This window comes from Amblyomma mixtum, chromosome 2, assembly GCF_055824585.1.
Source record: "Amblyomma mixtum isolate Tamu chromosome 2, ASM5582458v1, whole genome shotgun sequence".
NCBI lineage: Eukaryota > Metazoa > Arthropoda > Arachnida > Ixodida > Ixodidae > Amblyomma > Amblyomma mixtum.
The window spans coordinates 47,999,036-48,012,649 of record NC_143013.1 but is presented as its reverse complement, the minus strand read 5'-3'; the positions used below and the strand labels follow the sequence as shown (position 1 = coordinate 48,012,649).

The 13,614-nt window shown below is 46.3% G+C and overlaps 2 protein-coding genes across 4 annotated transcripts in view; one reads left to right on the top strand and one right to left on the bottom strand.

Annotated features, from left to right (window-relative positions):
• Nucleotides 1-3,006: 3,006 nt before the first annotated feature.
• Nucleotides 3,007-13,457, bottom strand: REPTOR-BP (REPTOR-binding partner). Of its 2 annotated transcripts, XM_089571531.1 has the most exons (4): nucleotides 13,301-13,435; nucleotides 11,935-12,099; nucleotides 5,958-6,200; nucleotides 3,007-3,515 (listed from the first exon to the last, which is right to left on the bottom strand). In XM_089571531.1, the coding sequence occupies exons 1-4, from the start codon at nucleotides 13,343-13,345 to the stop codon at nucleotides 3,399-3,401; spliced, it is 570 nt and encodes a 189-aa protein (XP_089427657.1). In that variant the 5' UTR covers nucleotides 13,346-13,435; the 3' UTR covers nucleotides 3,007-3,398. The 2 variants fall into 2 exon arrangements, with proteins under 2 accessions (XP_089427657.1, XP_089427658.1); XM_089571532.1 differs by lacking the exon at nucleotides 11,935-12,099 and having other exon boundaries at nucleotides 13,301-13,457.
• The window catches only part of LOC149359246 (ankyrin repeat, SAM and basic leucine zipper domain-containing protein 1-like), a 36,995-nt gene continuing 35,729 nt past the window's right edge, over nucleotides 12,349-13,614 (top strand). Inside the window, exon 1 of one of the 2 annotated variants that reach the window (XM_089571529.1) lies at nucleotides 12,349-12,430. The gene's annotated coding sequence lies outside the window, so the exon portion shown is untranslated. The remainder of the gene's footprint in view (nucleotides 12,431-13,614) is intronic. The other variant, XM_089571530.1, reaches the window with a different exon arrangement.

Below are 13,614 nucleotides of genomic sequence, written 5' to 3'. Positions count from 1 at the left end.
TTGATGGGACACAGCGAAATTAATGAACCAGTTGAGAAAACGTACAGTGTCTGGTCTTTACCATGTCAATGCTTTTGACGGCCTGTGATGACCTTTTGCAGGTCTGTGTGACCCTGGTTGCTCTTCCCGAGCAACCCCTCATGATCAGTCATTAATTCAGCTGCCACCTGCCAGTGGGTAGATTGTGATGCCACGTGACCCATTTTGCGCACCTATGGTTGCTTCTCCAAGGGTGGCTGCCTGGGCCACCCTACACCACACAACGCCACTATCGCCCAACTTGTTGGGCGCTCGCAAGGCTCAGTAGCTGAGCACCCTAACCACTGAGTTCTGTTTTTTTGTACGCCGTACCTCGAAAGTTCATTGTCAGCTTTAAATTGTGCACGGCCGAGAGCGGTGGGCATTCTGTTCGACGACCACCGAGCACACTTGCTGCAACGCCGGCGCATAGTCATTCAGTTCTTTGCAGGCGCAAGTCAGCCCAAATAAAAAGTTTTATTTGAAATCGATGTTCACTGTCTTCCTGATCACTGCACTGCAGTCACCACTATGTGACACTATCCAGCTCCTCAAGTGGTCCCCGAATTCGCGAACGCGTGTGTGCACGAAACATTTCACGTGGGACTGCTGCCAAGATGCGATACTTCTCATGGAGGAGTAACAACTTTATTTTAAGAAAAGAATAAAACCTCAAGGGTGGGCTTCTACTTGTCCAAGAGTCCATGGGACTGAGCTCTGTCCACTGTAGTCGGATACAACTCAAGAAGGCAGTGGTTTTTCCCCATCAAAGGACCCCCTTTCAGCCAATGGCATCAGCCGATTTTCATGACCCTCCTGGCGTAACAATGGTGAGAGGGGTCCTCGAACATAAAACCCCTCTATTGTCGCTGGCTGGCAGAAAACGTCATAGAGGGGCTTTACCCGACCGTAGAGGGAAGGGATTATCCCCTTTCATCTATCCCTCCCAGCTTTGTGACACTAGCAGGCTAATAATGAGAATCGGTCGGCGCCACTGGCTGGAAAGGGGTCCTTTGACGGGGAAAAGCCTGCGTTTTCAAGTCATATCTGACTATACTTTGTTTCATACATAGCAGGCAACGCTGCCAAAGCTAGCGCGCCTGTTCGTGCAGGCTAAGTCTGCATGCAAAAAGTTCGCCATACAACCAAAGCGAACAAGCATATTCTATAGCAATAAATCTTAAGTGCTGTGACTGGCACCTTGTGGACTTCGTTTTACCTCTTGCCACATTTTCGTCCTGCGACTACGTCGAGATTCCGAGAAGCAAAAAGTCCACATGGCAGTATGATACGCGGTTGGTAGGGCGAATTACTTCTACTAAATTTGCGCCCAAAAAGTAGTCCACTCTCCGGGAAAATTATGGCCAGAGAGCCCGAACACTGCGCGCCTCACAGCTTCAACAGTCATTTTCAATGCCACCACATCGTTTTATACCACTCTTTGTATTCGTCCAAACCATGACTGGAGTTTCGAGAAGAACGAATGATACGTGGCGGAGTAATATGGTTTCGCGGATGCACTACTTCAGCAACCTCCGCAGCGTTGCCTGCTATGTATGAAATGGAGTATATAGCCATGTTGGCCACCTGGTTGAGCAGCATGCGCAGCGGCCTCCCATGAGAAAGGGGGGTTGGGGGCATTCCCACAGGCCCCCAACCCATGGCATGGGGAGGTGTGGGGGTGTCCTTGGCCGCCTCGAATGTTGAGCAAAGTGGGAGGGTGATCAAGGTAGGGTGCTTGGGGTGGGAGGGTGATCAAGGTAGGGTGCTTGGGGTTACAAGCTGACATATAACACATTTGAAGCACCTGGACTTCTGTTTCATCATTCTGACATGTACCGGAGTCACCCAAGGCTTACGAGTTTAGTGTCCGATTTCTTTGTCTTCCAGGGAAAACACTTATTGTAAATTCCTTTCAAAGTACTTAAAAACTGCTCATAAGACTCATCAACAGACAAACAGGCAGCAACACAGTTCTAGTCTGCAATGTGTACAGATTCACAAATTGGGCAAGCGTCAGGTCAGTTATACACTGATAAACAAAACTATTCGTTTGTGAATAACTCCGTGGACAGACGTGGTACAGATACAAAGAACTGGCAGTGTTTCAACTCTTCTAAACCTAGTTATACAGAGCAAAAGCTCTATTACACTTCGCTGCACTTGGTTAGGTGCTAACCTTCTAAGGTTAGCCTTCTAGCCATAGGTTGCCCTTCAGTCTAACCTTATCTCAGTTTAACAAGGTGACCATGTGGGCCAGTTGGTGCGACTCGAAGATGCATATTGGTACCAGAAAACAGACTGGATCACCAGGAGGAGTACACAGAACATCGCTGGAAGTTTGACAAACGGCTTATCTTTGCTCTTGAATCGATTCAAGATTTAACTACCGCAATACTCTAGCATATCCACCTTAAACTTTCAGCTACAGCTTCCTTCTCTCACTTCTTGTTGCCAAACTTCACACCTCTGCCTTTATTAAAAGTTTTTTTCATTGTTTATCCCGTGACAGCCAGCCCATTCCACCAGTGTGTCGGACACTTTACACAGGCCATCCTAACAGCAACATCCCGCACCTGCATTATGTCTGCACTACTACATTCCAGAAGCAATTTTGTGTACACACAGCTCGCAACTGGAATGACGTTCCCAGAGGCCTAGCTCAAATCCCTGATCCTGGTCATTTCAAAACTGCCGTCAAGGAAGCTATGCCATCTCAATGATTACCAACAACAATCATTGTTAACCGCCATTCAAGCGCCCACCCCTCGTGTAATGTCTTGCCTGGGGACCACTGAGGTTCAAATAAGTAAATAAATAATGGTTTTCATGGTATCATGTGAACTGCGGTAACATATAATTCCTTGTAGCAAACTGCAAGCGCTACAACATGGAGAACAAATGCCGTAGTTAGCCACTGTTCAGTTTTCCAAAAAGATGCTACCTTCTTCAACTGACATAAACAAAGGCGAATGACGACACCATAAATGCCACGACCACTTTTATTGGTGAAACATATTATTACCACTCCACGACTTTCTCCATCTTTCACAATACATATATAAATAAGCACTTTTAAATATGCAACAACCATTCTTGCACACACATGATCAAATTCTATGTTGTGCCATATGCGCAGCTGTAAATGCTGCATGGACGCTCCAATCACTTTGAATTATACCATATTATCTTGCATTACTCCTTCATGATTGGGTGCACCAGCACACTTTTTCAAACACAGGGTTCATTGTAGCAGTCCAGCCCTGAACTAAAAATTTGGTTCATAAAAATCCAAAGCATCTATCTCAACATAAATGACTCCCTATGCCTTTCCTTTCAATGTAAATGTCACAAATTTGTAGGGAGCCGGGCTTGGCCCCTCATTCGTGTTTCAGGACTGTTTGCTCTTGCTGCTGCTCCTCCCGATCCTTTTCAAGGATTTCAAGGACAGCCTCGGGAATGTTGCCCTGGTCCATTTCCTGGAAGTACTGCCGGTACTGGAATGAAATCAGTGGCAAGGAGTCAGGTTCAAGCTTTAGGGGATAAACTAGCAAAATCGCTTTCACTTTACCTAGCTGAACAGTAGTGAATGCCACAGCACATGCCACGGTTCTAATCACTGAGATCAGGCCACAACTCAGGCCAGGTTATGCGTTTCCATTGACATGCGGAGCTTTTCTTTCTTTTTTTTTTAACCCGGTGGGGAATTGCGTGGCACTGACATTAGAACCACCGTCCTCTTGCATGCCAGGAGGATGCTCTAGCTCTATGCCATCACTGCCCCTTCCCAGTCGGAAACAAGAGGAAGAAATGGCCTTGGGCAGAGCATGTAATGTGAAGGCAAGATAACCAATAGTCCTTAAGGGTAACACTGGGATTCCAAGGGAAGGGAAGCACAGCAGGGGGCGGCAGAAAGTTAGTTGGGCGGCAGAAAGTTAGATTAAGAAGTCTGCGGGGATAGGGTGGCCGCAGCTGGCACGGGATAGGGTTAATTGGAGAGGTACGGGAGAGGCCTTTGTCCTGAAGTGGGCATAATCAGGCTGCTGATGATGATGCAGCGGTGTCGCACGCACTGACCCTCTGAACAGCATGGTAACGCACTACGTGTTCGCACTAAGAGTGGACAGCCCTGCACAAGTGGACTGCGACGGACAGATTGAACGTATAGCAATAAAAACAACAAGAACTTGGCGTGATGCCGTGCTGCTGTGCCTTCGGTTGTCGTAACCAGGAAAGCGAAGGCAAGAGGCTTTTTTCTATGCCATTCGGAGAGCGCAATGCAGCTAGGAGAAAAGTTTGGCTGCATAGGATTGAGTGAGCTAACTTCAAGGCGGCAACAATGCGGCTTTGTGAAGCAAGTGCATCTGCTTTGCAGTTTGCTTTCCAATAATGGTTCCACTGAACCCGGCTTATTCCTGGCAGGGCCTCTTTCAAACGTGCAGTATTTGCGTATGCCGGCACACCTTGTCGGCTTTTTAGTGCTTTTTAGTCAAGACCCTTTTCCCTGTATTGCTGTCAAAATGTAAGCACCTGTGGGTGGCCTGTAACATTAAAGCGACTTTATCTGGGCCATGCTTCAAGCTCCACCAACATTTAGTGCATGTGGCCGGAGTATTACAAGCTTCACGATTCCGGCCGTTCAGCTTGTGTGAAGGATCAGCAGTGAAAAGGCACAAAGGACAACTCGCCCCTTACAAAGGAAAAATTTTCTTCTACTAGTTTGCTTTCGTGGCATAAATTTGTTTCACGTGTGTATACATTTTAACTGGTTGTAGGATCATACTCACTCATGCCCAGAAATTCTGGACAAGTGCATGTTCTCAACAAGAAAATGCTTATGAATGCAATTATTTCATATATCGTAAGACTGCACCATAACAATCGCTATATTCGCAGATATTCTAGTTTAATGCTATTTATAGTCAAAAACGCACCCCACTGTTTTTCTAGGCAATCTTAACATTTCAGTGCGAGCGCAGAACTAACTTTAAAAGCAAGATTTTGATACGCATCGGACGGTTCGGCCATTCCCATCAGTATATTCATACCAGTATCGTATAATATTCCACAGCTGCCTCACGATTACAAGTGATGTCGATAGAAATCTGGACTTCGTACACTGCTTTGCATATGTATTCTTTTCAGCATTTAGCCATCCTTGTGATGAAGTCCCGAATGAGCTTAAGCTCTACAATATAGCTCATGACAGTGAACTTTATGGTATGGTTGCTCTTCTTTGCTGCAGAACACAGGCGGTGTTGTAATGAAAATCGTAAATTAGTCACGAAAATTTGTAAATAGTTCTAGTTTTAATAGTTCTATTTTTGTTTTCCCTGTTTGCTCAGGACCATTTCACTGAAGACCTGTTTGAACCACCCTGAAAACAACTACCACACATGGCCATCACATCCTCCGCGCATCAGCCTCACACATCTGCAACATAGCCCAATGCAGAGGGGCACCGTTACTCAGCACTGCTGACACAAAACTGTCCCAACGTTTCCCAAGCCAAACAAATAAAACGACTTCTGCCTCTACAACAGTCATGTAAAGGGGCCCATGATACTTCCTTCGCGTGGTGAAGGCTTGAAACTCTGATAATTTAGTAACATTCCCCGCGCATTTCAAGGCACTGCTTGCATGTTGCATGCGTCCTCAATATTCGAGCGCTTTAATCTTTAAAGAACTGCTCTAATCTCTGGTTTTTTTAGCAGTGTTGACACAGCAATCTCAAGGCTATTTACTTGATTGAAGGAGAAAAAACTATACCCGAAAACTACTCCGCAAGGTGCGAACGAAGTTTCACACGCATTTCCTTCCATAGCATTTCTGAAATCATCTGCTACGGTAGGCATCGAGGCACACCGGAAGCAGGGGAGGCACTACTTCCCCTCAGGTGGCTTTACTGTCATGTAGCAGCCACACTGTCACCAACTCACTGTGTCGAGCTCGTGGCGCAGCACCAGCACCGCCTTTTCCCGGTCAGCCACCAGCTCCTCGAGGTACTGGTAGCGCAGCTTCTTGCGTGCCCGGCACTCGCGTGCACTCTGCCTGCTGCGCTCCAGCTTGGCCTTCATGTCACCCCGCCTGCTGCTGCTGCTGCGCCCTGCACCCACCGAACTGCCCGAACTGCGCCGACCCCGCCTTCCGCCGCGGCCCTCCTCCTCCTCTGCACTCTGCTCCTGCAGAGATGATGACGGCACTGGAAGGCTCGGCGCGTGGACACACGAGCACCAGACACCACGAACAAATGCGGCCACGAGCATGCACTTGTGCTTTCAGTGCCAGCCGCAGTGGCTGCACACTGTGGTGCAGGTCAAATGCAGAGGTGCCCGTGTACCCAGATGGCACACACTGCTCTTCTTCACATAAGACTGCACCAATCCTTGCATATACTGTCCTACTCCACAGGTTGCCCGCTATGCACAGGTAACATTTTTTGGTAGCCCCATGGCTGAACAGTTTCAGTGAGAAGTTCTCTTCAGTTTAACAAGAACAGGAGAGGAATTTCACCCCCAATTACTACAATGCATAGCATGATCAACAGAAGAGAGAAGTGATGACACAAGCATAACTCACAACTGAAGTTCACTGAACAGTCAGACTCTTTATAGGTGACTGTTCACACTGTGCACAAGAGGAGGCTCCGGTAGCCCTGCCGCCATTCACAGCATGCAGTGTAAGCTGTACACGTGCTCTGTGTGGGTTTAAATTCCGACTACGCGCAGATGTCCCCAATTTCTAAACCAGTCGAATGAAGCACAGAAGATTCCTGTAGTCAGATGGCAGCAGTGTGATGTAGGTGCTTACATATGGGACCCTTCATGTGTGGTCTCATGGTCAGACCATGGTGTAAGAATATTTCCGGGTGCCTCTACAGCCAACTCATACCAACTTCGAACCTTCACCACAAGGCGGCATTACTGTACAGGAGGCAGCTCACAAATCAGCCGCAATACGTTCAATCAGTAGTTCTAGCATCGTCACCTTTAGTTTGTGCATGCGAAACAAAATTTTTCTATAGCTAATAGACAGCACCTTTGAGTTAAATTGAAAGTGAAAAAGTTCCAGGTTATGGTAGAACGTTTCTTCAGGACTGCACGGTATCTAAAACCACTGTAAATTCTCACACGATGTGTGTTTTTCCTCAAGCAATTAGCGCCTATGCAGAAAATGGCCTTCTGAATTCGAATCAAGCCCAATTTAGACGCAAAGTTCAATAAGCAATCAGTCCTTCAATACCTCAAAGGGTTCTATCCCAACATCAGCTTGCCGAGTCATCCACAGTTTCCTATTTTGCACCTTCACTTCACTTTATTTACCTTTAAGAGCCCCAGTTAGGGGGTATTACATAAGGGGTGGGTACAGATAGAATCAAACTTTATGTACGAAGATGTTATTCATTAAACATGGCAGTTATACAATTTGAAAATGAGGATGGACAGGTGGTTGCAGTGACGCCGTGTGGAAGGCCGTTTGAGTCTCTGGCTGAGTGAGGAAAGAATGATGCAGCAAATGTTGTGGTACGAGTCTGTGGATGGGAAACTTGCAGGGGATGACCAAGGCGGAGTGAAATGCGTGCTGGAGGGCTATTGTAGGGTGGAATACGCAACGAGCTGTAAAAAAGTTAAGAAATAAGCATATACTGGCGATACGATGACGACAAGCAAGGTTTGTTAGCCTCAACTCTGCTTTTAAAGATGATATGCTGATATCATATGAATAACATGAATGAATGAATCTAGTGGCTCGGTTTCTCCATTTTTTTATTCGCAGGGTGTATCATACTGGCCCTAATGTAGAAAACTTTGTGACAGGTCATGACTCTTATGCATTGTGGTAGTAGCAAGGTGTTGGATGCAATACTGACGCCAACAAAATACTGACGCATGCGGATAAGCATTCATTCTCGTGGCACACGAATGGCTATCCACTACAAGTAGATGTTTGACACGCTTGGGTTACAGAGAAGGGACCAACTAACAGACTCTTAAAGGCATATAGTACTCATCCCTTGATAATGCAAAAAGAAAATTGGCAGATGATTACGATAGCCGGTAATACAAAATTTGAGTGCAGCTCCTCACGGCTGGTAGGTGGCATGTTACTAGCCACCCTCCGCGATATTCCCGTGGCAGCCACCTTCCAGTGGAGTTTCAGTCTGCTACTTGGACAACCGGTTACACTGATGACGATGACTATGCCGAAGCGAAAGCCAGGAACGGGCACCTAAGAGCTGCGCCTTAAAACGAAGTGCACCTATTCATTGCCCAATTCAGATAAGATAACAAACAGGCCCCGCAGGACACATTTCACTCAGCAGCAATGTAACGAAGAAAGACTATTTCAAAATTCCAACCAACGATAACAAAGTTTTAAACTAGTTTCAAGAGCTCGCGCAGCTTTTGTGTCATTTCCTTTGTCTTCTTCAGCTCCTTGCAATACAGACACATTCTCAGTGCTACATTATAATGCATTTGTGCCATCATGTCGAGAGATAATCGTGGCAGCTAAGATTGCTCGTGCAAGACGCGGTGTTGCAATGCCATCAGTTATAATGACCAAGAAAGAGCCAAGGTTTTCAGATGGATGGTGATTGGGATCTTGGTGCTATCGTCCTGCGCCATTCATGATGATGGTTTTATTTTTCCTTTTTCTTCCTTTCCCTTTCCTGCTGGTGCTTCATATCTTTACATATGCTTGGCATTCACCAGAACAAACAGTTGAAAGTCAGTCCTCTTTTCACTGTTGTCGTCACTTCCTTAATTTTATTCGCGCTGTTAAAAAGTTCCACAGAGACCTGCTTCCCGCAGCACTGTCGCAAAAAATCCTGCCAGCAAATACACCTGCACCCTCAATAAGGAGGGTAGCCTTTACGATGAGCTCTACCAACACAGTTCCTTTCGCAGGTCCAAGGCTGGCAAAAACTGCGACAGGCTGAGAGTAGTTTTCTCTAAGAATTGTACATTGGGGCCATCCATACAGACACTTGCAATGCTAAGCGTGCACTATGCCTGTTATGGGGGGTTGCCAATAATTAATTCTGATCAAATAAGTAAAGTACACCATCCAAACTTGGCACTCAAAAACAAGACCGTCGTCTACCATCCCTGTGTCGAATTCCACTGCAAATTCCACTGCAAGCAAGCCGTTTAACCGAGCGAAGCATTTTACGGTGTGCGTTTAGCGTTGCAACGGTCTATTGACAGCGAATATATCTTTGCCTTTGCATGTGGTGAGAGGCTTTCAGACACAGGTAGCGCTTGTCCTGTCTTTCTTGACCTTTTCGTGCGCGTCTTTTTTTGCGCTACTATTTCTTCCAAAAAGTCACAAGGCCATGTAACCTAGATGGCAGGAAGGCGACCTGCCTTTTCTCTCAACATCTACGACGCCAGCACTGGATTTTCTGCAGAACAGGACCCTTAATTCTATCGCGTTCAAAAGTAGAGAGTGGGGGGAGAGAAGCAGGCCACTCGTCATCTTGGCCAGGCGGGGTGTTGGGTCGTTGCTTCACACCCCTACAAGGGGGGCCATTTTTTGCCCATCCTCTCCCAGTATTCCACAATTCCCTATGAGGGGCACCCCTAGTTACCATGTGTACAAATAAACCAGATCGATCCGAATTTTTTAAAGGATTTGGGGAGTGCGTTAAAGTATAAGGAGCTTCAAGGGCCCATGCGAACCATGCATTCCCTCACCCGATGGCTGCGCATCTTGACGTGACCGAGCGCACAGTTTTTTTTTTTCTACTTTCATAATATAAGCAAATGTTCCAAATAGTTGCTCACAGAATTCCATTATCAACCGGTGCACCACACGTGCACTATGATTTGTACCCGTGTACCAGTACCATGCTTCATGTTGTATGCCCTGGTCCTATTAGTTATTATTTACCTCCACTGGCCCTTAGTGCCTTGGTTTTCAGTATGCACATCTGCAATGTCATTGCAGAGCAGCTTATCTTAAAAAAAAATGTAAAGATGTAAGCAAATGAAGAACACACAAAGGGAACAGATGGGTGCTATTCCCCATTCACAAACCCCGAACACGTGGTCACGACCCCCCCCCCCCCTCCACCATCCCCCCTCACTTCGTGTGCACTCCTCCCAAAAGTGAAGGAAGCGTGGGGAACATGCAGAAGGCGGTCACGCGATCACGGAGTCACGCATGGGGCATTGTAGGACGTGCACATCACAGCTATGGTGCAAAAGCTGTTGGTCAACAGATGCTTTTCTGCCTACCACTGCTTCTGAGGCATTGAATACAAAAAATCTCACATAATGAAAGAAAACTTTATTCAAGCATAGCGATTTTCTCTATAATTTGCTTGCCATAACTTGCAAAGAAACTAGCAAGAAGAAATTTGCACTCAAGAGGGCATAAAAGCCGTTTAAGACGGCATTAGTATTCTGTATATGAGAAATATCAATGTTCCAAAAATGAAACACTGAAAGAAACATGCTCAGCAGTTTTGAATATCGCCACATTTTTTTTTTTCCACTGCTATTTTCGAAAGAATATGTGAATTGTCAATAAAAATTTGTCTCCGAAGGACTGCTTCATAGTGCAGCATTTAAAAAATTGAATTACGACTTTGAATCCAAAAAAATTTTAATACAGAAGTATGCGAACAAATAAAATGCAAAGGGAACTTTTGTTACACACATGAGTGTGAATGTTTCAAACACCTGATTTCTGGAAGTCACATTTATTGGTGCAGTTTTCTTCTTCCCACCTGGACTTTTTTCCGCCGTGTTGCGAGGCAAAACCAAGCCAAAAAGAGCAAGTTAAACCAGCAAAGCTATAAAAAAATGTCCAACTTTTTGAGACCAAATAGTGCTCAGGTGCAGAAAAACGGGACACACATTCACAAACTGGGCGGCAACTATTCATAGTCACTCTTTAGGAGACTAGTGCCAAGATGTGCACAACTTTAGAGTTTGACTGGAGTAATAAGACTATACTGTGAGGAAACAAAAAAAAAATGGTCAGAGATCACACTCACATCATGCATATGTGGACAAACCAGATACTTCTATTGCTGAACTACAAGCATCAGTCATGAAACTGGGTGTTCACAATAAATGATAATACTGTGGAATTACAAACATATCATCACCAAGAATATGGCTAGGTTCCAGCGATGAAGACTTTCATGTTGCTTTTCAGCATGCACCTAGAACATACTGAGAATACTGAAGCAGACAGCGTTGCCATGATGATTACTGATAAACCGTGTATGAGGTTTTGCTCAAACGTAAGGTGGAGCTGGCTGTAGCTCGTGCTGTGATTGTTTGCATGCCCAATTCCTTGTACTACTAATCAAAAGAAAGGCTTTCATGCTGTGCTTCATACTGGGAAGCTTCCTTCTGTAGCGGACTAACTTGTGCCACCATTCCTATCACCACACAGTAGTTATCTACTGCTTTCAAAAACAGTCACACCTTTCACCGTCTGAGTCAACCGAGAATTTAAACTGCAGCTCATATTTTCTAAGGAACACAGCTCTCACCGGTCACTCCAATAGTGTGCAATGTCATCTGAGCCTGGTTGTTTTCGATTACTGCCTCTTCTATTCGCGCATAAATCGTGCACTGGAGGCAGCACAAAGCAATACACTCGCCCATTTACGCCAACAACGCAGCCTAGCTTCGTACGCGCTATGACGCACATGCGGCCAGGCACTTCACCAGTGGCTTTCGCTCGCGATTCACCGGCTGTCAACGGACCTCAGAAGGCTCTCGCTGCCGTTACTCTACCGTCGGTTTGTTCCCAGAAGCCGAAGGACTCGGTGAGCGCTCCGCTCCCTGCCAGATGCGTCGCAGGGCGGGGGGTAAAAAAAAAAATAAAGTACACGCTTCACACACGAGAGCAAAAAGACTACAACGCTGCGCGTCTTACATACAACATACATACTCGCTTCAGCTTTCTCTCCCTTTCGGCTGAAGACGTTGCTGTGCGGGCGGTCTGGGTGCCACAGAGATAGCGGCACGCGCCACAACGCAGAGGACAGCGGCGTGCGTCGCGGACGAACTTGCGTGCCGCTGACTCGCTGGCGTCGTAGCGAAGCGAGGCCTGTCGCTAGGGAGAAAAGAGACCACCGCGTTCTCAGCGGTTATGTTGCTCGGCTGCTGACCCAAAAGACGCGGGTTCGATCCCGGCCGCGGCGGCTGGAATTTCTTTGGAGGAGAAATTCTAGAGGCCCATGTACTGTACGATGTCAGTGCACGTTAAAGAACCCCAGGTGGTCGAAATTTCCGGAGCCCTCCACTACGGCGTCTCTCATAGCCTTAGTCGCTTTGGGACGTAACCGCGTAACCGAAACTGAGCCTGGCTTGTCGGTTCAGACGAGACTAAACTGATGCAAGGAACAAATGCAAGGAACGGATGCGATGACCGACTCTGACCAAAGGCAAGATGTCGTTGCAGTACCTAAATTCACCGAAACGCACTGTGCAAGACTTGTCTAAACCAATTAGGCACCCTCCGATTCGGCAAGAAATGAGATTTTTCAGGACGCCTACGAAGGGGACTCAGCAGCTGGCTAACGTCGCAAGCGTCCGCGTTTCACGGACCACTCACAAGTTACGATGCCGCGACTGAAGCTGATGGCAAAAAGTACCTAGGAGCTAGGGAAACGAAGGCGTCAGATTCAGTACAGAAAAAACGCATTCACTGCACAAGAATAACGGACTGTCAACTATGGAAAATGGCATGGTCAGCCGTTAATACCCACTACACAGAGCACAACCACATACCATCAACAGCAGGTATCGGGGAAAAAAATAGACAAACAACGCTGTCAGAGACGCTCGATGAATATTTCGCGAAATTACCAAGACATCTGCTCTGAGGACGCGCACAAATCTCGGCTACAGCCGCTCATGCACAAGGCACAGAAAAAAAAAAAAAAAAAAAACGAACACAGTGCACATAAAATCCTGACATCTTTATAGCACACAGCTGTTCGTCACAGTGATACCTTCAACGCGCGAATGGACACCCATAATATGGCACCGCGAGCATGCCTCTACATGAAAAGATCCGCCATTCTATACAGCAGCCATGGCACCATGACAACAGCCTATACTTACAAGTAAGACAATACCCGTGGCTTAGGCAAGCGTAGCGAACCGTGTGCGAAATAAATGCTCGAAAGTATGAACAGGTGGAAGCACACAGCAGTTTTGCAGCGGACCACGCTGAACAATCAACGCTGCCATATCTAAAAGAGTCAATTGGTTCACATTGAGAACTGATAGGCGCGCCGAGAAATACTTACCTTTTTAACGAAGTCAAAGTTGTATTCGTCCGTTTCCATCTGCATTATCTGAGTGACATCATGAGCAGCAAACGCATCCAAAAAAACCTCACATCCCTGCAGCCAACGTGTATCTGTTTACCTCGTCATATGTTTGGAAGTATTTCGGCCGCTCGAGTTTGGGTGCAGTTTCGTAGATGATCACTCTATGATTTAAAATGAAGTTTTTAAAGCGCACTTACCTCAAACTTAGCTTAATACAACATAATTGACTAATAAAATTTCCAAAAAAGTTGTTTATTTTTGTATTTTTAAGTGAGAAGGATATAATTAAG